Source organism: Schistocerca americana, chromosome 4 (assembly GCF_021461395.2).
Source record: "Schistocerca americana isolate TAMUIC-IGC-003095 chromosome 4, iqSchAmer2.1, whole genome shotgun sequence".
Taxonomy (NCBI): Eukaryota; Metazoa; Arthropoda; class Insecta; order Orthoptera; family Acrididae; genus Schistocerca; species Schistocerca americana.
In genome coordinates this window covers 112,497,581-112,521,275 of record NC_060122.1, presented here as the reverse complement: position 1 = coordinate 112,521,275, position 23,695 = coordinate 112,497,581, and the positions used below count along the sequence as shown (strand labels likewise).

Below are 23,695 nucleotides of genomic sequence, written 5' to 3'. Positions count from 1 at the left end.
CGCGAACTGTCGTCCAAGAAGACGAATGCCTCGCCAATATGCTGCCGATATGGTTGCACTATCGGTCGGAAGATGGAATTAACGTATCATAAAGCCGTTACGGTGCCTTCCGTGACCACCAGCTGCGTACGTCGGCCCCACATAATGCCACCCCAAAACAGCACGGAACCTCCACCTCGCTGCACTCGCTGGACAGAGTGTCTAGCCGGCCGCGGTGGTCGTGCGGTTCTAGGCGCTCCAGTCCGGAGCCGCGCTGCTGCTACGGTCGCAGGTTCGAATCCTGCCTCGGGCATGGGTGTGTGTGATGTCCTTAGGTTAGTTAGGTTTAAGTAGTTCTAAGTTCTAGGGGACTGATGACCACAGCAGTGGAGTCCCATAGTGCTCAGAGCCATTTGAACCATTTGAACAGAGTGTCTAAGGCGTTCAGCCTGACCGGGTTGCCTTCAGAGACGTCTCCGACGATTGCCTGGTTGAAGGGATATGCGACACTCATCGGTGAAGAGAACGTGATGCCAATTCTGAGCGGTCTATTCGGCATGTAGTTGGCCCATCTGTACCGCACTGCATGGTGTCGTGGATGCAAAGATGGACCTCGCCATGGACGTTGTGGGTGGTGCTGCGAATCATGCAGCCTATTGCGCATATTTTGAATCGTAACACGACGTCCTGTAGCTGCACAAAAGCATTATTCAACATGGTGGCGTTGCTGTAAGGGTTCCTCCGAGGCATAATCCGTAGGTAGCGGTCATCCACTGCGGTAGCCCTTGGGCGGTCTGAGCGAGGCAAGTCATTGACAGTTCCTGTCTCTCTGTATCTCCCCCTTGTCTGAACAACATCGCTTTGGTTCACTCCGAGACGCCTGGACACTTCCCTTGTTGAGAGCCCTTGCTGGCACAAAGTAACTATACGAACGTGATCGAACCGCGGTATTGACTGTCTAGGCATGGTTGAACTACACACAACACGACCCGTGTACCTCCTTCCTGGTGGAATGACTGGAACTAACGGCTGTCGGACGCCCTCGATCTAAAACGATCGGTTTCACGGATGGTTGTTTATACCTTTGGCGGGTTTAGTGACATCTCTAAACAGTATACGGGACTGTGTCTGTGATACATTATCCACAGTCAACGTGTATCTTCAGGAGTTCTGGGAACCGACGCTAGTTACGGTCAACTTTTGTCACTGATATCGACACTCGTCTCCTCCTGTATCTCTGACTGTTCCGCCTTTGGTTTTCCGGCTTGGCGCGTGGCCGAGTGCTCTGTCTCCGGTCGGCGTTCAACGAGGCAACATACACTCCTGGAAATTGAAATAAGAACACCGTGAATTCATTGTCCCAGGAAGGGGAAACTTTATTGACACATTCCTGGGGTCAGATACATCACATGATCACACTGACAGAACCACAGGCACATAGACACAGACAACAGAGCATGCACAATGTCGGCACTAGTACAGTGTATATCCACCTTTCGCAGCAATGCAGGCTGCTATTCTCCCATGGAGACGATCGTAGAGATGCTGGATGTAGTCCTGTGGAACGGCTTGCCATGCCATTTCCACCTGGCGCCTCAGTTGGACCAGCGTTCGTGCTGGACGTGCAGACCGCGTGAGACGACGCTTCATCCAGTCCCAAACATGCTCAATGGGGGACAGATCCGGAGATCTTGCTGGCCAGGGTAGTTGCCTTACACCTTCTAGAGCACGTTGGGTGGCACGGGATACATGCGGACGTGCATTGTCCTGTTGGAACAGCAAGTTCCCTTGCCGGTCTAGTAATGGTAGAACGATGGGTTCGATGACGGTTTGGATGTACCGTGCACTATTCAGTGTCCCCTCGACGATCACCAGTGGTGTACGGCCAGTGTAGGAGATCGCTCCCCACACCATGATGCCGGGTGTTGGCCCTGTGTGCCTCGGTCGTATGCAGTCCTGATTGTGGCGCTCACCTGCACGGCGCCAAACACGCATACGACCATCATTGGCACCAAGGCAGAAGCGACTCTCATCGCTGAAGACGACACGTCTCCATTCGTCCCTCCATTCACGCCTGTCGCGGCACCACTGGAGGCGGGCTGCACGATGTTGGGGCGTGAGCGGAAGACGGCCTAACGGTGTGCGGGACCGTAGCCCAGCTTCATGGAGACGGTTGTGAATGGTCCTCGCCGATACCCCAGGAGCAACAGCGTCCCTAATTTGCTGGGAAGTGGCGGTGCGGTCCCCTACGGCACTGCGTAGGATCCTACGGTCTTGGTGTGCATCCGTGCGTCGCTGCGGTCCGGTCCCAGGTCGACGGGCACGTGCACCTTCCGCCGACCACTGGCGACAACATCGATGTGCTGTGGAGACCTCACGCCCCACGTGTTGAGCAATTCGGCGGTACGTCCACCCGGCCTCCCGCATGCCCACTATACGCCCTCGCTCAAAGTCCGTCAACTGCACATACGGTTCACGTCCACGCTGTCGCGGCATGCTACCAGTGTTAAAGACTGCGATGGAGCTCCGTATGCCACGGCAAACTGGCTGACACTGACGGCGGCGGTGCACAAATGCTGCGCAGCTAGCGCCATTCGACGGCCAACACCGCGGTTCCTGGTGTGTCCGCTGTGCCGTGCGTGTGATCATTGCTTGTACAGCCCTCTCGCAGTGTCCGGAGCAAGTATGGTGGGTCTGACACACCGGTGTCAATGTGTTCTTTTTTCCATTTCCAGGAGTGTATTTCGAAAGGCAGGCCCTCGTCTGTATCCGCTGTGCCGGAGCCTCGCCGTCTTTTCCGTTTTGCCGCGCGCAGGGTGGATGCGCTGATTAGTCGGCGCGTTTGCCTGCTAAACGGTGGCGGGTTCGTCATCTCATGCTGGACATCTTCTCATCGCGTAACTGGAAGCATTAAGTAATGTATGATTCTTATTCTGCTGTTAAACTGTGAAGATTTGGGAAACTTATGTTGACATGTTGTACGGAACTTACGAAGTCTAAGACTTCGAAGTGGTGTTTTTGCGGAGCAGAGTCTAATTCAAGTTTTACTAGTTGTATTAAAGGTTCCTTGTAGTGTTAATTTGATGTAGCATGTTAATTAGTGTGCTCTTTGCCCAGGTTTGGTTTTAGACTTTATTTCATAAGAAGGGCAAGTCAGTTTCACTTGGTCCACTGATAAGCTTTAAAAGGCCTTTGGTAGGATCAGACATTGTCACATGAGCCTGCACGTCTTACTCTCTGACCCTCTTTGGGTCCTGTACTAATGTAGTATTCCTTTATGTGTATTTGGTCTGTCATTGTGTATTCTAACTTTAGTTTTAGTTTTTTACAGATTTCGGAAGCGCTCTTTCTGGTCTGGCCGGCTGTCAGTTTGCCTTGGCGCGCGGACACGGCCGTTGCGTCCCTGGCAGTGGTATGGGCGTCCTACTTCACAGCAACCTCACAGTGGGTCCATGCGGAGCCTTGGACAACTGGGCAATTCGGTTAAACATTCTATTATTGCTGTATTTCAGTTGGTGTTGTTAACGTTTCTCGTGAATATGTTTACAAGACAACTTCATCCAGTCGTTTTTTAAGAGCTGACCTTTTCCTCTGTTGATGCAGCTAGCAACTGATTTAAATAAAAGTTTTTAAGATTCTGAATTTTTGAGTAGCAGTAAGCAATACATCCTGAGGAAGACGCCTTGCAACAGTCGACGAAACGTCGGAATTTTACAGATGACAATGCGGCCTCAAACTCAGAAGAACTTTATTGACTGTGATAACGGCCGCGGAAGCTTACGTTTACGTTTACATTCTGAATTTGCTTGCTTTTACATTTGTTAAATTCATTAACTTAACGGGTGTAAATAATTTAGAATTTTAAGTAGAAGCTTCTGCCATTTGCGAAAGCCAGTTGTATTTTATCTTAAGAGGACAAAGGTCCGAATTAAAATTTTATGTTGTTATTCTGATAATGAAATTTGTTCTTTAGTTGAAACTGAAATTATGTACTAACCACAAGTTTGTCCACCAGCAACGATCCCTAGCTTCCTAGGAGCTTTGAGTAGCTGCGGTTGGCAGTGCCACAGCTCAACTAGAAGCAGAACTGATAAGGGGGGGGGGGGTTCTTTTCCTACCCTTAGTGTTGGTCAAAGCTTATAATAATATTTATTTTAAGTTTCTGCTACCAGTCACTTGTCATTTTATGCTTAATCTAACATAATGCAACGCGTTTCGAACATGTTCTGTTCATCTTCAGGCGTTTATACAACCATACATACATGCATATAGAGAATGTTACTTAAAAATAAACAGTCTTAAACTAGATTAATCTAGAACTCTTTGTCCATTGTTTTTTACTGTAGCTGCTGGTGTGGCATTTGGGGGGAAGGAGGAGGCAGTGTATGGTTAGAAATCGAAATCAGTGATGTCTTCTGCTGGTTTTCTTCTTTGTGGTTGACTCTGTATGTCACAGCCTGTGCTGCAGATAGATTTGCATCAGTTATGAGTCATGAAAATAGTGTGAAAGGCTTTTATATGACAGTTGATCACTTACAATTTCAGCAAGCAACAAGATGATGAAATTGTAAGTGATCAACTGTCATATAAAAGCCTTTCACACTATTTGCATAACACATAACTTTTTAATATTTCCATACCTGTAAGTAGTAATTGCAGCGAGTTTTTAAACATCCTTAATTATTGCCATTCATGGCGGCGAGTAACGCCTTCAACCATGATCGCAGTGATTTTTTTTTAACATTATCTGTATCTGTATTTTATGCTGATTCGCTAAATTGTAACGCACTGAAAACACTGTTATTTACACAGTTATATTCCTTCACTAATAACGTGTGGTATTTTATTTATTGTTGAGTCTGGAATTACTGTTTTAAAAATAAATGTGTGTAACAGTAAAAGACAACCAACAGTAACTGATTACGGCCACGTCCACAATCGTAACTCAATCCTGCCTTCCCTTGATTAGCAGGTCTCAAAGACAGCTTGGGTTGACTGTTTAACGTGGTTGATCCCCATTTGTAGAGTAAAACTTACATAATACATTGGGTGACCAAAGCCATGAGACACCTCTTAATATCCTGTCGGACCTCCTATGGCCCGGAACAGTGCAGCCGCTTGACGTAGCATGGGCTCAAAAACCGACGGAAATCCCCGTCCAGAAATATTGAGCTGTGGTGCCTCATAGCCGTCAGTAATTGCGAAAGTGTTGCCGGTGCAGAATTTTGTGCACCAACTGACCTCTCGATTATATTCCATAAATCGTCAGTAGTATTCATCTCGGGCGATGTGGGTAGCGTAAGCGCTCGCTTCAATTGTCCATGAATGGCTGGAAATGGTCTCCGCCGACCGGTGTGGCCGTGCGGTTCCAGGCGCTTCAGTCTGGAACCGCGTGACCGGTACGGTCGCAGGTTCGAATTCTGCCTCGGGCATGGATGTGTGTGCTGTCCTTAGGTTAGTTAGGTTTAATAGTTGCAAGTTCTAGGCGACTGATGACCTCAGAAGTTAAGTCGCATAGTGCTCAGAACCATTTGAGCCAAGTGGTCTCGAGGTAGGCGAGCATAATCATTTCAAGTCAATTATCGGTTCAGTTGGACCAGAGGACCCAGTTCATTCCATGTAAACACAGTTCACATCACTATGGAGCCACCATCAGTTTGAACAGGGCCTTGTCGACAATTTCGGTGCATGGCTTCGTGGGGTCTGCGCCACATTCGAACCCTACCATCAGCTCTTACCAACTGAAATCGGGCCTCCTCTACGACACGGTTTTCCAGTCGTTTAGGGTCCAACAGGTATGGCGACGAACCCCGGAAAGGCACTGCAGGCGATTTCGTGCTGTCAGCAAAGACAATAGCGCCGGTTGTCTGCTGCCGTAGCCCATTAACTCCAAATTTCGTCGCACTATCTGAATCGATACGCTCGCCATACGTCGCACATTGATTTCTGCAAACGCCGCTGCTCTCCGTTGTCAAGTGAAGGCCGACGGCCACTGCGTTGTCTGTGGTGATGAGAAGTAATGCCGTAAATACTTTATATTCTCAGCACTCTCTTGACGCTTGGAGTATTATATTCCCTGTAGACTTACGAAACTGAGTATCCCACACGTCTAACTCCAACTACCATTCTGCAAACTCTGTTAATTCCTGTGGTGCGACTATAATCACGTCGGACACTTTCTCACATGAATGACCTAACTACAAATGACAGATCCGCCAATGCACTGCCCTCTTATGCCTAATTACTTGATACTACCTCCGTCTGTAAATGTGCATATGTCCCATGAGGCCGGCCGGTGTGGCCGTGCGGTTCTAGGCGCTTCAGTCTGGAACCGCGTGACCGGTACGGTCGCAGGTTCGAATCCTGTCTCGGGCATGGATGTGTGTGATGTCCTTAGGTTAGTTAGGTTTAAGTAGTTGTAAGTTCTACGGAACTGATGACCACAGATGTTAAGTCGCATAGTGCTCAGAGCCATTTGTCCCATGGGTTTTGTCGCCTCGGTGAATATTTTTGTGTCAAATCACCAACTCAGGAGTGAACAACGTTATTGTTAACCACCATATATATTTTATAAACTGCAATCACGGGAAACTTTTACGTCTTGCTTGGCTAAAGAACGTGGTATTACCAGGCTGAAGACGACTACAGAATGGATCGTTTAGAGAATCCCTGTGCAAGACTGTTTAGGTGCGTACACGATAACTTGTATCATTCTTCTCAGCTACTCTGTTATGAAATATAATTACATTACATTGCAATTACTGGTAATTCCCCACCGCTATCGATGTCGTAATCTACATCTACATACATACTCCGCAATCCACCATACGCTGCGTGGCGGAGGGTACCTCGTAACACAACTAGCATCTTCTCTCCCTGTTCCACTCCCAAACAGAACGAGATAAAAATGACTGCCTATATGCCTCTGTACGAGCCCTAATCTCTCTTATCTTTGTGGTCTTTCCGCGAAACATAAGTTGGCGGCAGTAAAACTGTACTGTAGTCAGCCTCAAATGCTGGTTCTCTAAATTTCCTCAGTAGCGATTCACGAAAAGAACGCCTTCTTTCCTCTAAATACTCCCACCCGAGTTCCTGAAGCATTTCCGTAACACTCGCGTGACGATCAAACCTACCAGTAACAAATCTAGCAGCCCGCCTCTGAATTGCTTCTATGTCCTCCATCAATCCGACCTGATAGGGATCCCAAACGCTCGAGCAGTACTCAAGAATAGGTCGTATTACTGTTTTATAAGCGGTCTCCTTTACAGACGAACCACATCTTCCCAAAATTCTACCAATAAACCGAAGACGACTATCCGCTTTCCCCACAACTGCCATTACATGCTTGTCCCACTTCATATCGCTCTGCAATGTTACACCCAAATATTTAATCGACGTGACTGAGTCAAGCGCTACACTACTAATGGCGTATTCAAACATTACGGGATTCTTTTTCCTATTCATCTGAATTAATTTACATTTATCTATATTTAGAGTTAACTGTCATTCTTTACACCAATCACAAATCACATTATGTTGTCTGTTTTCCGTGTATTAAAACAATTTTACCGTCTCTGCAAATCACCAATGTCGTACTGTCACGGTTTCTCGCACTTGTCAGAGATCAAGTCGGCAGGTTCCGATAAATGTTACTACAGGTGGGAAAAACTAAAATGGTCAGCAAAATTTGTCATGAAACACAAATTCTGCCCTGGGTGCGGATGGTGAACGAGGTATGTTCTGTTTCCTATCTTAAGGCTGCATGACAAATTTTGCAGGCCAGTTTTATTTTTCTCACCGTACAGAAGCCCCAAGCGAAGACAACCACTTGAAAATCCCTGGACAGTTGTTGTCAGGAGGTTGTTTGCCTTACCTGGATGGCGGCACGCAGGTTGTTTTCCTCTTGGATCATGTTGAGCTCCGCCTGGTCCCTCCAGCGCTTCTGCAGAGCGACGCGTTCCTCAAGCGTGAGCTTGTCTGTTTTGAACGCAATAGAGATTGCAGTGAAGCGATTCTATAAACAACAACCACATAATTTGTGTTTGTAATAACACAGCTGACACTGTTTTAGTTTAAAACTAAATTAGTCGACACTACGTTAAAGAACTAACTAAGTCATTTATAAAGTATTATTTGTTGCTTCTGTTTCACAGTTTTTATAAACTGTTTACATGACTTCACGTAACACGTTAAACTGGTGTTCTATTTACTCTTATTGTGCGAGCGGTTTCGCTGAAAGGTCATTTTCCAGCACCTGTTCTACGCACGTCATTGACACAGGAAAATTTCAGGTGTACAGAAAGTTTGAAAACTGTAGTGAAAATACAAGCAATAGTTATAGATTTTTAATAACAGCATGATTTGCTTACATTAAAACAAAACAATGTTTAAAATATAATATTGATAAAAATGTTTAGTCATTCAGAGGCAGATGCATGGAGTGTCAGATACACGCAACTATCCAAGGAACACATATGATAAAACGGCAATCATGAGAAACTGTTAGCCTTACTAATTTTTAAATGCCGTAGATTCACTTCCAATCAACTGGTCATCATGACTAATATTACCTATGTAACAAGATGTCATGAAAATTTTCAATATTTTTCGTTTTTCAGTTCGAGCTGTTCGTCGAAATGTAATTCTGTTCTTTAGCATTACGTAACACCTTAACCTGGATAAGAAATTCAGATGAACTACACAAGACATGCAGTGCACCACGGAGTATGAAAAACAGAAGAATGTAAATTCTTTAGATGTTAGAGTCTGTAATGAAAATAGGACTCATGCACTTAATGTTTTCCAGAAACAGGTCACATTTAATGGCATATGGGATAATTCACCATACCTCATGTCAACTTATAACACAAAGAAGTGTTTTTTAATGCAATATTAGACATAATTCACTGTTTACTACAATCTGATAAGAACAATGAAATAGAACTGAATATGTTGAGAGACAGATCCATGGAAAATTGATACAGCTTCGAAGTAGATAATGAAATTTATAGAAAGAAAATGAAAACGGTGCCATAAGTAGAAGAGATATAACTGAATTTCATTCATCATAATCAATGTTTTAGTAAACCTGCAACTGTGTAATTCGTGATATATCCTATGACAAATTGCACCAGTTACTTACTTTTTCATGATTAGCACAGCGTGTTTCGAGGTGTTATCCTCACATTCAAATGCATTTGTTTACATAAAGATTTTTTGTGATGTTTGGATGTGTGATTTTCTGCCTCTTTTGCATTATACTTCTCTTTTTTAGGTTATATGGCAATCGAAAAACTGGACGAATTAAACTTGGAATTTTTTTATATACTAACATTAGAGATAGTATTTTTTGGTTTTTTATTAATAAGTATTGCACCTCCTCTATTACGCCTGCAATTACACACACACACGAATCGTCACTTAGAATGTTTCTTATTGTAAATAAAATATACTTGAGAGATATTATGACAATATGATTTCACATGGAGTTTGTATGCAATCAGAGATGTTACATTTTCTGTTGGTTACATTTATATGCGTAAACTTGTCAATTACAAAATTTATTTTACCATTATTAACTACTGAATTATCGATTGTCCCTATATTTTGCTGTAGATGATGATTTGTCTACGGGGTAATGTACGTATTTGTGGAAATTACTACAGTTATCATATGTAGTCGAACATTTGACAAAGTAACTGATTCGATATCTAGTTTGTGACCTGGAAAATTTTTTCCTTGCATTTTGTCATGTATAAAAATTTTCAGGTCCTCCATTACATACACTGTATGCGATTTTGGGACTTGCTGGAATATATTTACATCTTCTTCTATGATTTTCAATGGGTGCCCATTGTTTTTTATGTGTGTTGCTATTGTTGATACACAAAATCACATACAATGGATTTAAAGGAGTTGGAAATTTTTTTAGTTTGCCGCAAAAACCAAGGATAAAGATTTCTCAGCAAAACTCTAGATAGCGAGTCAGTTAGTTTTAACAAATATTTCTCCCACATATGACAAATGTAGTAATTTCCCTTAAATATATACACTACCTCATAGGCCCTACTCAACACTACAATAAAAAAAGAAACACAATCTATAATTCAAAAGTCAATAACGCTAAAATAAATTTTATAATTGGCAACTTTATGTTTATAATGTAATCCACAGAAGATCTAACACCTCTGACAAACTCTATGTGAAACCACAATGTTATAATATCTCTGAAGCATATTTTGATTACAAAAACAAGCAGTGTAAGTGATGGTTTATGTATGCGTTGTAATCTGTGTAATGGAGGAGGTGCAATATACTTGTAAGCAGAAAAACAAATGTGCTATCTCTAATGTTAATATACAAAAAATATTCCAAGATTCAGATGTCCGATTTTTCGATTGCAGTAAAACCTCAGACAACTACAGTGAAATAGAAGCAGAAAATCACATATGAAAACGTCAAAACAAATATTGATGTAAACAAATATTTATGTAAATAAATGCACCTGAAAATGAAAATAAATGCTGGAAACACGTTGGTTTAAGCATGAAAAAATAGGTAAGGGGTGCAGTTTTTCATTATTTAAAACAGAGAAATAACATAATAAATGAAGAGAAAACACAGAAACCAATATATGTTGTCACACCATACACTGAACAAATATCCCATAAGAAGTAAAACAGGAATAAAAATTGATTTTCGGAATAGAAATCAAATTCATTCCAGCACAGGGCATAAATCTGACCTATACCCGACTACCACCAATGGGACAGTGAACGACTGCAATAAGCATGACATAGGTCAAACGGATAGAAAATAAGCACATGCTGGAAAGAACAACGTAACACCTACAAAAGCAATCCATCGACATTAGCTAAGCATTTAACAGATGAAAATCGTTTAGCAAATAAAACTGAAAATAGTGTTGTTATATTACATGAAGCAGAGAAAGATAGGTATAGAGATCTTATGCAAGAGAGAGAAATTTTTTCACGTTATGCAGAAGAATCAAATTTCATTCTGAATTAGCAACTCGAACTGAAAAATTATAGGTTAGATTTTTCGCAATGTACAAAGGTCTTCGGGGCCAAATACGTCATTTGCGGATTAGAAATATTTAATGCTAACGGTTGCTAGTGATTATTTGCCATTTTGTTTTGTGCATTTCTTCGATAGGTGTCTACATTACCAAACGTTCTTTATAAATCTTATATTTGTGACACCATCATTTTTATGTATGTATGTTAATTCCTGATGTTAACAAAAGCCATTATGCATAAGTCTTTTTTCTTATTTCAATTTTCAAGCATCCTTTTCAGCTGAAATTTTAATGATCATGATACGCGTACCACAGGTACTGGATAATGGTCTTTGAACGAAACCAGTCCCACAATAAGGAATAAATTGAACAGCAGCTTTAGGTGTTTCACGATGCCAGTTCTACAATATATTATTTAATTATGTAACTTTCATTTGTTTACACAGTCTTGGAAAATTTACGAAATGACAACTTTGTTCCACTTACGATTGAAAACTTTACTTGTTAGTCCATTACTGGCCGTTTTCAATGGTAAAGTCATTATCACACGATACATGAAGTGCATGAACGAAACTCTATAACAAACTGGCTAGATGGATATAGCCGGAAAATGTAAACACCTGCAAGCAAGCACGCATGTTGTTATGTCGTCAACAGCAATCGTAGGATACCAGTGAATGTAAAATGTACACGTTCGTGTCAAAGCACACATTATAAGAGCAGAAAAACGTTGTCATTTGAAAAATTATTTGTATATTTCATTGACTTATTTAACTCTTAGTTCAGTTAGACCTAAGTGACAATGCCACTGGGTCGCATTATACGTCATACAATATCCAGAACATTTAAAATAAAACGATCAAAATGTTAGAACATTAGACCACGAAATACCAGAATGATAAAGACAATAACACAATAAAACAATGACAATTAACGTAATAACAATAATAATAAGATACATACTGCAAAGAAATGTACTTCTTTTACAAATGATAACGATTACCACGAAAGTGGGAAGAACTCAGAATACCTCACGCCTAAGAACTATCCCATCATAAGCCATTAATGATTCGGGAAGAAAACATGCAATAGTAAAATAAGAGTGGCTGTAAAATGTAGAGAAGTCTGTTGCTTCGTTACATGAGCACCATTCCTACTTCGAAATTTATTTTAATAACTTACAGTAACTTGACGGAACGGACACGAGGTACTCATACATGAATAAGACTGTTGACTATTCCATTCACTGTTCCCAGCTCTGTCCCCAGACAGGTACCACAATCATACAAAATGTATAAAATAACAAAATTGCCGTCATCAACTATTATTATAGTATATGGCGGAAATTTTGTTATTTCACAGTTTTTTTCAGATCTGATGAATCTCTAGCCAGACCAAGGCGTTAGTATTTTTGGGAAAAATTGTAAGGTAAATGTAAATGTCATGTGTCTCGGGCCTCCCGTCAGGTAGACCGTTCGCCGGGTGCAAGTCTTTCGATTTGACGCCACTTCGGCGACTTGCGCGTCGATGGGGATGAAATGATAATGATTAGAACAACACAACACACAGTCCCTGAGCGGAGAAAATCTCCGACCCAGCCGGGAATCGAACCCAGGCCCTTAGGATTGACATTCTGTCGCGCTGACCACTCAGCTACTGGGGGCGGACACCTTGTAAGGTTAGTGTAAGATAAAAAAAAAATGCTCCCTCCACATATCGGAATATTTAAACACTAGTGGTCAGCTGTGGAAGCATTCGCAACAAAGTCTTGGAGTTCGAAGCGCTCCTAAAAAACAATGGATCTCACGTCATACTAGCACAGATACCTTACTAAGTAAGATTCTTGATAATATCTGTGTATCTAAATGATAGGCTAATGGGATGTGGTGTATTAGTCGCACGAAGCATGCAACTCATATCCATCGAAACAGGACTTGAAGTTACATGCGAGTCGTTTGATCAAAACATAGTATCAGATGTAGAAAAAGTTTATAATTGCATCCTTCTATTGAATACCAGACTGATCCACAGATGTAACCGGAAACTTTACGGAAACTCTTTGTCACTAATACGTATGGTTCCCAATTATACTATCATCACTGACGAAGACTTTAACCATCTAACATTCCGTTGACAAACGTTCTTTGGTGCGCACGACAAGACAGCCTGTGAAACAATACTAAATATCTTTCCAGAACACTCTCTAGAGACAAATATATTAGATCTAATGGCGAAAATGACTTGCTCGCTTTAATGATGTTCGCATTAAAAATTTTGGTCGTGCGTAAAATCTATGAACGCTACAGATAATTCAATACCTTCTCTTGCTGACAGTACGGGTAATGTAACTGATGATGATAAACAGAAGGCCGAAATTCTAAATCTAGCTTTCAAAAACGCGTTTACGGTAGGGGACTGCAACACCATACCCCCTTTCAGTTATCGAACAAACGAGAGGATGGCTGAGATAGTGTTTAGTGTATCTGGAATTGTAAAACAGTTAAGATCCTTAGACGCCAGGAAGGCGTCCCCGTAAGATTTTATGTTGACTATGCTACACATATAGCACCATTCTTATCCATCATCTATCAGAGATCATTGGAACAGCGGAAAGTTCCACGGGACTGGAAGAAGGCCCAGGTCATAGCAATCTATAAAAAGGGTAGAAAATCGGATGCACGTGATTACCGGCCAATTTCACTGACATTGATTGTTGTAGAATCATGGACCATATTTAATGTTCAGACACAATGACCTTTCTAGACTCTGAGAAACTAGTATACAATACGGGAGAAACAACGTGTAGAAAGATCAGTCATAAAGGAAAAAAAAAAAATGACTCAAGGCAGCGAGGGCAGAAATGTAGAACTCAGCTTTCAACACTTTCTTTAGAAAGGAAAATTCTCGCATCACTGCAAAAATGAGCGGCGTAGATGTTAGTGTTATTAGTGTACAGAAACAGTTAAAATTGAACAAGGCCCCAGCTCCAAATGGAATCCCTGTCAGAGTCGACAGAGGTTGCAGACGTGTCATCCGCTCTTTTGGCCATAACAAGCCACAGATACCTCGAACAAAAAACTGAGCCCAGTAACCCGAAGAAATCACAGGTGGTACTCGTCTACAAAACAACTGGTAGCACAAGTAACCCACGAAACCGCGTCCAGTGTTTTCCACATTCATCCGTTTTAGTTAGTTACTCAAACGTAAGTTTAGCAACTTTCTTCAAATATTCAGAAATGTAAAATCGTGTTCCACAGAAACCGCAAAGATTGTAGTGTTCTATATCAACAGTCAAAATAAATCAGTTGGTACCATCAACTCAAACAAGTACCTGGCTGGTTTGTTACTGAACGTACATACGAATAACGACTGGTGTGTGTAACTCGACGGAGAACGTCCGGAAACTGTGCAAGACCTGGGCTGACAGGCATTTGAAATCCGACGCCAACTGTTCTGCGAAAGCTTACATTAAGTGGGGAATTTGGAGATCTACTAGGGCGTCCTGCACATTCATTGTGTGTGTTGGATGTACGTCAAGCTCCGTCTCGATTTGACAGCCGAAACACATACAGATTTCGGGAACTATGTAATAATTCCAAATCCATTGAAAGCTCGTTCTGACAGGTGTGAAGGCAACCGAACCAATAGTTTGGTAAATTATGGTTGCAAAGTACTGACACGAATTATTTACAGAAGAATGGAAAGACTTGTAAGCTTTGATCTCGGGGAAGATCAGTTTGAGTTCTTAGAAGATGGACAGAAGCATTTCAACCCAAATGTTGCGACAAACTTTCAGGGGATTGAGGATTACCTACCAACTCATAGCCGCAAATGTAATTGTTAAGTGGAAGCAGAGGTCGAATATGGGAAAGGAAACAAGAGAATGGTTCATTTGAAACAGTTATTGGAAACAATGGGTGCGCATGCTGCACAATATGAATACAACTCAGTTATTTCATGTCAAATCGCTTATCTTCGGAACGTGTCCCTGCTCGACCCTCGCGGATTTCGAAGAAATATTACGTGAACATTCGCACATGTCCCCGATGATCATTGGTAAAGTTTAACGTTCGTTGAAGCCAGTATGGCTATAATGGCCGAGATATAGTCACTTGCTTGGCTCCTTGCGTGATCTTGAGCGGATAGAGCGTGAATTTTTGGCGAATCTGGGCTGTTATATCTCGGACAATACTTTGTTGTAGGAAATGAAATTTGGCTGTCTTGTACAATAGTACGCGTTCACTTAAGAATAATAGTGAAAAGAATTTTGTGAGCCATATTGAGCCAGGAAATTTTAGACAAACTCGCCCGAAAAATCGGCGTCCGGTAAATTTTCAAAGTCTGGCCTCTTATATCTAAGGATTTAAGGTATGACGAATTTGAAGCTGGGCTTGTAGTAATCTAGCAACACAAGGTTCTCAAATATAAAGTTTCATTTATGTGCCACTTTCCAATACTGAATAAATTAAATAAAAAAATTAAGATTTTGTAAAAAGGTGAAAAAAGCGGTATTTTCAATGTGATTTTGCAAAAAAGCTGTGTTCTATAAAACTGTTAACTGCGTTCATTAGAAATACCATTATTTTAACCACGTAAAAAGTGTACTTGATTATCCTAGACGGGTTAACAGTGCTAGGTAACTTGAATCAAAGTTAGGTACGTAAATCGCGGTATGAAAAAAATGTACACTTTCCAATCCGTTATAAACACACGCTAAACATGGAACTGAAGACGCAATTTCACGGTAGCACAAGAATGTGGAATACAAAATTTCATTCGCGTACAGTTTTCCAATAATCTACAAATTCGTCGAAAAACGACTCTTTTTTGGGACAAGTTGAAAATAGTGTATATTCGACATTTCTTTTACAAATACCTTTTCCTAATAAAGCTTCAAAACCAGTCTCGTCCGAAACAATGTGTTTTAACCCCATACGGAAGAGTAATTTTACTTTCCACTACGAGCTAACAATGCTACATAAATTGAGGCAAACAAGTCTGAAAAATCGCGCTGTTTTAACTTTGGCTTCTTTTATGTAGTCGTTATAATGCACGACAAACACGAAACTTTATACACAACAAGTTAGCAACATAAAATTTTCCCATACAAAATATCATGCACCTACTGCTTTCCAACTTTCTACAAAATCAATTCAAACTTGATTTTCCTAAAAAAACACCAAAATTAGATCACATTTTATTTGCTTTTAGAAAATCTGTTTCCCATAATTCATTTCAAACTAATTACAGATGGAAGTGCATGTTTTTAAGCATTCAAAAAATCACGTTTTATTTTTCCAAAGTGCGGCAACAATAAATGAAAATGACTCAAATTTGAGGGCATGTCCCACGGGTAAAGGCTAGGTTGCAGCAACCAGTCGCTAGTGTTTCGTTCCATGAGGTTATCTCACTATTTGCCGTGACACTGCCGCTACTGGTTCAAGAGCATGAGCCGGCTACCCCATCGCCATAGAGGTCACGCCCGATAGCCGTGCAGTAACAGTCACTGGTGTGTTTCTTCATCCAGGTTCCCAATCGTCTAATTTGGTTTCTTAATTTAGGCTCTGGGAAGTCCTTGTTGTACTACCTGTCTGCTTACAAAGCCATTTGCTAAATACCTTACCTCGAATTCTCAAATCTTTAGGAGTATCTCTCACAGGTAGCAAGCAAAAAGTAATATCAATTTTGATTTTAAACTCCCCAATATCGCAACATCATTAATGTATCAACGGAACAAAATGATGCACTGTTACAATTTATGAATTCTCAAGGCCCAAATCTTTCATTTTCTTGGCTCGACAGACAGGATGCTTGTTGGGTACCAGAACAGCACCTCATATCCACGCTCACTGTTTATTTACTATCATCATCAGCCTGACAGCATCAATTTTCAGAAAAGAAACAGCAGAAAGTGTCTCAAAAGATACGAAAAATGTAAACAGCAATGTAGAGACCTTTAAAATCAAAATTGATACTACTTTTCCTTAGCGCCTATGTGAGTGAGATGCTCCTACATATCTGAAGATCGGAGATAAGGTACTTAGCAAATGGCTTTCTTAGCAGATAGGCACCACTGAAAATCTTTGGAATTTAAATAAAGAAAGCAAATTAAAGGCTTGGGGGCCTGAATGAGCAAACACCACCCGTCGGCGGTACGGCACAGCAACTGGGCGTGACTCCCACTCTCATGGGGTCGCCGATTCATGTTCTTGAACCGGGAATAACAATGTCACATTACGCCAATGCAATACAGCGAGCTATTACTAGTCAATTTAAAAATAAAAACCACATGCAACGAAACACGAACAAGTTGCTGCAGAGTAGCCTCTTTCTATGGTACGTTCCCTCAAATTTGCCCGTCATTATCAGGTATCGTTATCGCACTTTGGGCAACGGCCTTGTCGCAATGGATACACCGGTTCCCGTCAGATCACCGAAGTTAAGCGCTGTCGGGCGTGGCCGACACTTGGATGGGTGACCATCCGGGTCGCCATGCGCTGTTGCCGTTTCTCGGGGTGCACTCAGCCTCGCGATGCGAATTGAGGAGCTACTCGACCGAATAATAGCGACTCCGGTCAAAGAAAACTATCGTAACGGCCGTGAGAACGCTGCAATGACCACACGCCCCTCCTATCCGCATCCTCATCTGAGAACGACACGGCGGTCGGATGGTCCCGATGGGCCACTTGTGGCCTGAAGACGGAGTGTGCTTTTTTTATCGCACTTTGGAAAATCGAACGTGACTTTCTGAATGCTTGATAACATTTTCTTTCCAACTTTGAGTAGTTTGAAATTAATTATGGAAAACAGATTTTCTGAAAGAAAATTGAATGTAATCTATTTTTGTATTTTTGACAAAAACCAATTTTGAACTACTTTTGTAGAAGTGAAGACATCGGTATCTGAATGACATTTTATAATGGGAAGCACTCGATCGCTAAATTGTTGTCCAAAGGCTAATATTTATCATGTGTTTAATCAACGAGATATAACAAGCCAAAAATTATATCTTTACTCGCTGCACGATTTTTCCGGATTATTTACATTTATGTACCACCGTTAGCCCATGTTGGAAATTTTACCCACTGTTATAGAGTAGCTTAAAACACTTTGTTTCGGCTGAGACTTATTTTGAAGCTTTAACAGAAAACGGTATTTGTAAATGAAGTGTCGAATACACCCTAGTTTCACCTTTTCATAAAAATAGTCATCTTTTCGACGCAAATAGTAGATCAATGAAATTTTGTATCCCACGTGCTTCTGCTACCAAACTACTGTGTGTTCATTTTCATGTTCAGTGTGCGTTTACTCTATGAGATAAAGCACTTGTAACGCCGGAAATGCATATCCTCCTATTTCCATCTAATGTACTACAATTTTTTTCCTTATTTTGCTAACTGAAGATATGACGTTTCTGTCTCTTTATATATTGTAATTGTTTTACTGTTTGTATATATATATATATATATATATATATCGATACATAATTGGTTTGTTCTGTAAATATTATTTGTATTTTTACGCTGGGTCTTGCCTAGGGAAAACTATACTATCGAACGATTACATCGATAGGTCGTGTGGAGAACCAAAGTGTTTAGGATCTTTGTTAGTGTTAACTCTGCGGCGTGGAGCGCGGACAGAGCAGAGGGGAGTCTGGCTGGGGTAATGCAGTGGAGCAGGTGTGTTGTGTGACGCTCCCGCGAGTTGCCGCGCTTTCGGGGTTTGGCAGCATGTAATTGCGCTCGACTTGCTATGATAGTTTCGGACATGGTGTCGCGGACGGGAAGCGTTAGCTGGCACACATCAAGAGCCCGTTTCGGCTGGAGACCGTGTCGAGAAGAAGGCGTGCCAACATCCAGTTTTTGCAACAGCGACGGCCGACAATGAGTGACTGTCGCCACCTCCTCGATCGACAGCTTCAAACCTTCAATCAACCAACAAGGAAGACTGGAAGCACGTAAAGTTTTAGAACTGTATGGCAGACCTCAGCTTTTAAAATTGTCGCATCACAAAATTACAGCAACTTAGCATGAACCTTTGTTGCTCATTGTCCCAACTGCATTACCAAGCAGGGTCCCTTCCTTTTCCGAAATGAACCCGAGTGTCGTTGAAATTCAGACGCCAGCATTAAAGTAATATCATTCCATTTCACTGCTTTAATTTCAAAGTTCAGTTAAGGTATTCATAGCTGGCTACAATATTTAGATTACACAAGCACAAATTAAGAGTGCGAGTTTTGTTAGCATATTTTAGCTTACCTGTGACTGCAGCTCAGCTTGGTACGTACTAAATTTTACTATTGTCAATTGTTCAGAAATTGAAAGTTAATTTAGTGACTGAAATTAATAGTGAGCTTTGTTTCTGAAGCACATCGAAATTCAGTAAAATACGGATAGTCTTGGGCTACCTCAGCAATCACTTCAAAAGCTACTTGAATCTACGCAATTTAGAAATAAGAGATTTAGTTCAAGTTCAAAGCTAAATCTCTTATTTCTAAATTGCGTAGATTCAAGTAGCTTTTGAAGTGATTGCTGAGGTAGCCCAAGACTAACCGTATTTTACTGAATTTCGATGTGCTTCAGAAACAAAGCTCACTATTAATTTCGGTCACTAAATTAACTTTCAATTTTCCGGTTTTATTAATTCTTTTGCTAAATTAAGTCAGAGTGTAGCGAAATTTAATACTTCTGACAAACTTTCAGTTTTCACACTACACGTGTCAACCTTCAGTTGCCACGCTTCTAGTGCTAGTTATATGTGTAATAACCTTCCTTTTTCAGTTACTATAGTAATTGTCCATAGGACTGGCGACTTAATTTCCCCCAAATCTCAAATATCTAATTACCGCTAGTTAATTTTTAACGTAACGGACGCACATTTACTTTCTTTATTAACTCTACCCCTTTTCAAAATTAATCTCCACCAATTTCATTTGCATTTTTCCTTTCATTTAGATGTAACCCTTTCCTCCCTCTTTACCGACAGATTAACTTCGGTGACGATTGGTTTTCCCAAATTTCCATTAGGTACACGCGGTTTAATTTTGCACTGTCATTAGGGTCGATAAGTGAGGGGGAGGTTACATTTTTTTATACCGCGATTTTCGCAGCTAACATTGATTCATTTTCAAATAACTTCCCGGAATTCAGCCAGGTAACACTTTCAGCGACCGCAGATATTTCGGCGGGAGAACACCCCGCCATTTTCAAGGCAAACTGCAACGGACAGGCGGCGTACATGCAAATTTAAAACCTCGGTTCTCGGACTGAAGCAGGAAAGATAGCACACACACACACTGAACACTAGTGCCACCAAAGATGACCAAAGTCAGAGCTATCGATAGTGAGACTATGAATTCGCAGGTGAGGTAGCTCTCTCAAAGTTGATCCTAATATTGTTATTTTACCTGCGGATAAGGACAATGCCACCGTTGTTTTAAATAAACATGATTATGTACAACAGATGCAACGTTTACTATCTGATTCAGCGTATCGCAGAATCGATGCTGACACCACAAAAAGTGTTGAGAGAAAGACCAACAGCCTCCTCAAGAAAAGTGGTTTGTCGCAGGACACTATCGAGAGTCTTAACACCTATAGTGCTGTTCCCCCTAGGTTATAAGTCCTTCCGAAGGTTCACAAGAAAGGGGTTCCTTTCCGTCCTATAGTAAGATCGGCGCTCCGACATATCGTGTAGCCAAGCATCTTGCTTCTCTGTTCAGTCCACAAATAAGTCGGTGTGAACATCATTTCAGGAACTCAGCTGATTTTTTACGTCGTTTGGAGGGACTGAGGTTGAATGACTCTGATATTTTAGGGAGTTTCGATGTGTCTCTTCACTCGTGTTCCTCTGTCTGATTCGTTGCGGTTAATTGAGGCCAGGTTTGGTGCTGAATTAACTAAGCTCTTACATCCACTTACTTTTTATTTAATGACCAGTATTACGAGCAGACAGATGGAGATGCGATGGGTAGTCCGTTGTCTCCTGTGATCGCAAATTTGTTTATGGAAGACTTCGACGAACGTGCATTGGAGTCGGCGCCTTTGAAACCCACCTGTTTCTTTAGATACGTTGACGATACCTTTGTTGTTTGGCCTCATGGTAGGGAGAATTTGAATGTCTTTCTAGAACATCTGAACTCGATCCACGCAAACATTCGTTTTACGATGGAGGTGGAAGAGGATGGTTGCCTTTCCTTTCTTGACGTGTTTGTTAGGAGGAAGGATGATGGATCATTGGGACATGCAGTCTACAGGAAACGTACTCACACCGACTTGTACTTACAGGCTAATAGTTGTCACCATCTGGCTCAGCGTGAAGGGGTACTTCGTACCTTGGTACACAGCGCACATGTCGTTTCTGACGCTGAGACTCTGCCAGCTGAGATTGAAGTTACATTTCGTCAAAATGGTTATAGTGATAGACTGAACGTGCGTTGCGCTATCGACCAACTGTACATCGGGTGATTGATGATAATTCTGAGTCAACACGTAAGTCTACTGCCTTTTTGCCTTACTTGGGAAACACGTCCAACAAGATCGGTCGTATTTTACGGAAATACGATGTGAAATGCGTTTTCCGACCTCCATCTAAAATTAGAGCACTTTTGAGTTCCGTTAAGGATGATCTTGGACCGCGTAAGGTGGGTGTATGTCGTATTCCTTGTAGCTGCGGCATGGCATATATTGCTCGAACTATCAGGACCGTGGAGGAGCGATGTACTGAGCATAAACGGCATACACGATTACAGCAGCCAAATAGATCTGCTATTGCCGAACATTGCTTGGATACTAGTCACCCCACGTTATATAATAACACCGAGATATTGGCATGCACGTCTAGCTATTGGGACAGTGTTATTAGGGAGGCAGTTGAGATTAAATTAGCGAGCAACCTCGTTAACAGGGATGGAGGTTTCTGTATAAACTCTGTTTGGAATCCGGCTCTCTCCCTTGTCCAAAAACAGAGGGACAGAGTCAATGCTACCTCACCTGCGAGTTCATAGTCTCATTATCGATAGCTCTGACTTTGGTCATCTTTGGTGGCACTATTGTTCAGTGTGTGTGTTATCTGTCCTGCTACAGTCCGAGAACCGAGGTTTTAAATTTGCATGTACGCCGCCTGTCCGTTGCAGTTTGTCTTGAAAATGGCGGGGTGTTCTCCTGCCGAAATATCAGCGGTCGCTGAAAGTGTTACCTGTCTGAATTCCCGTAAGTTATTTGAAAGTTGTATACGCCATGAGAAACTCAGGTCTAACATTGATTCAAATTATCTAGCATTGTTAGACCGTCTAGGATAATGAAATACACATTTTTACGTGGTTAAAACCATGGTATTTCTAATGAGCGCAGTTAAAAGTTTTATAGAACACAGCTTTTTTTAAAAATGAGGTTGAAAATTCCGCTTTTTTGTTCTTTTTACATTATCTTCAATTTCGTACTTAATTTATTCAATATTGGAAAGTGGTATATAAATGAAACTACATATTTGAGAACCTTCTGTTGTTAGATTACTACCAGCCCAGTTTCACGTTCGTCATATCTTAAGTCCCTTATATATCAGAAGCCAGACTTTGAAATTTTTCGGCTTTTTTTGTATAATATATTCTGGCTTAATATAGCTCGCAAAATTCTTTTCTTTATTATTCTTAAGAGAAAGCGTACAATTGTACCAGTTGGCCAAATTTCATTTCTTTCAACAAAATGTTGTCCAATGTATAACAGCTCAAATTCGTCAGAAATTCACGTTCTCTCTCCCCAAGGTCGCGCATGGAGCCAGAGAAAGGACTATATCACGGCCTGTGTTGCTTCGAAGAACGTTAAACTTTACCAATGTTTATTGGGGACATGTGCGAACATTCACAAAAAATTTCGTCGAAATCCGTGATGGTCGAGCAGGGAGGCCTGGATGAATTGACGCTGGAAGTTAGCACCATCACACGCCACTAATGCCCGAAACGGACGGAGCATTGACTGCGGACACCCTCCAACACACCGTACGGAGCGAGGTGGCGCAGTGATTAGCACATCTGACTCACATTCGGGAGCACGACGGTTCAAATCCGCGTCCAGCCATCCAGATTTAGGTTTTCTGTGACATCCCTAAATTGCTCCAGAAAAATGCCGGGATAGTTCCTCTGAGAGAGCATGGCCGGTTTCCTTTCCCACCCTTGACACAATCCGAGCTTGTGCTCCGTCTCTAATGACCTCGACGTCGACGGGACGTTAAACCCAATCTTCCTTTTTCGAACACACCGGCGGTTTCTTTGACTTTAGCAGCCGCGCAGACGATGCATTTCAGACTCCACGGGGTCGCGATACATGAGAGTTTTTATGGCTCCCCACAGAAAGAAATCGAGGCTCCATAAACCCGGTGAGCGTAGGGGCCAGGGAACCGGTCCACCACGCCCAAACCGTCGATGGCGGCATGACCAATTCACATGACTGCAAACGTCCGGTCCAACATGAGCAGGCACCGCATCATGTCTGAACCACATGCTACGCCATTAGATTTGCTGGAAAACCTTCCGCAGAGCCGGGAATAACCTGTTCCAGAAAGGTCTGAAAATTCGCGGCGGTCAAGCGGAATGGTAGAAGTAACAGCAAGACTAAGCAAACCTCCCCACACATTAACCGTGAAGCGATGTCGTGCCGCGTGGTGCCACATACCATGCGGACT

The 23,695-nt window shown here is 41.9% G+C and overlaps 1 protein-coding gene and 1 pseudogene across 2 annotated transcripts in view; one reads left to right on the top strand and one right to left on the bottom strand.

Moving 5' to 3' along the window:
• Positions 1-23,695, bottom strand: part of LOC124612906 (inositol 1,4,5-triphosphate receptor associated 2-like) — a 191,308-nt gene that overhangs the window by 93,881 nt on the left and 73,732 nt on the right. The window contains exon 3 of one of the 2 annotated variants that reach the window (XM_047141380.1): positions 7,853-7,993. In XM_047141380.1, coding sequence (XP_046997336.1) covers positions 7,853-7,993 — 141 coding nt within the window. The remainder of the gene's footprint in view (positions 1-7,852; positions 7,994-23,695) is intronic. The other variant, XM_047141381.1, reaches the window with a different exon arrangement.
• On the top strand, positions 17,406-17,523 carry LOC124614626 (annotated as a pseudogene).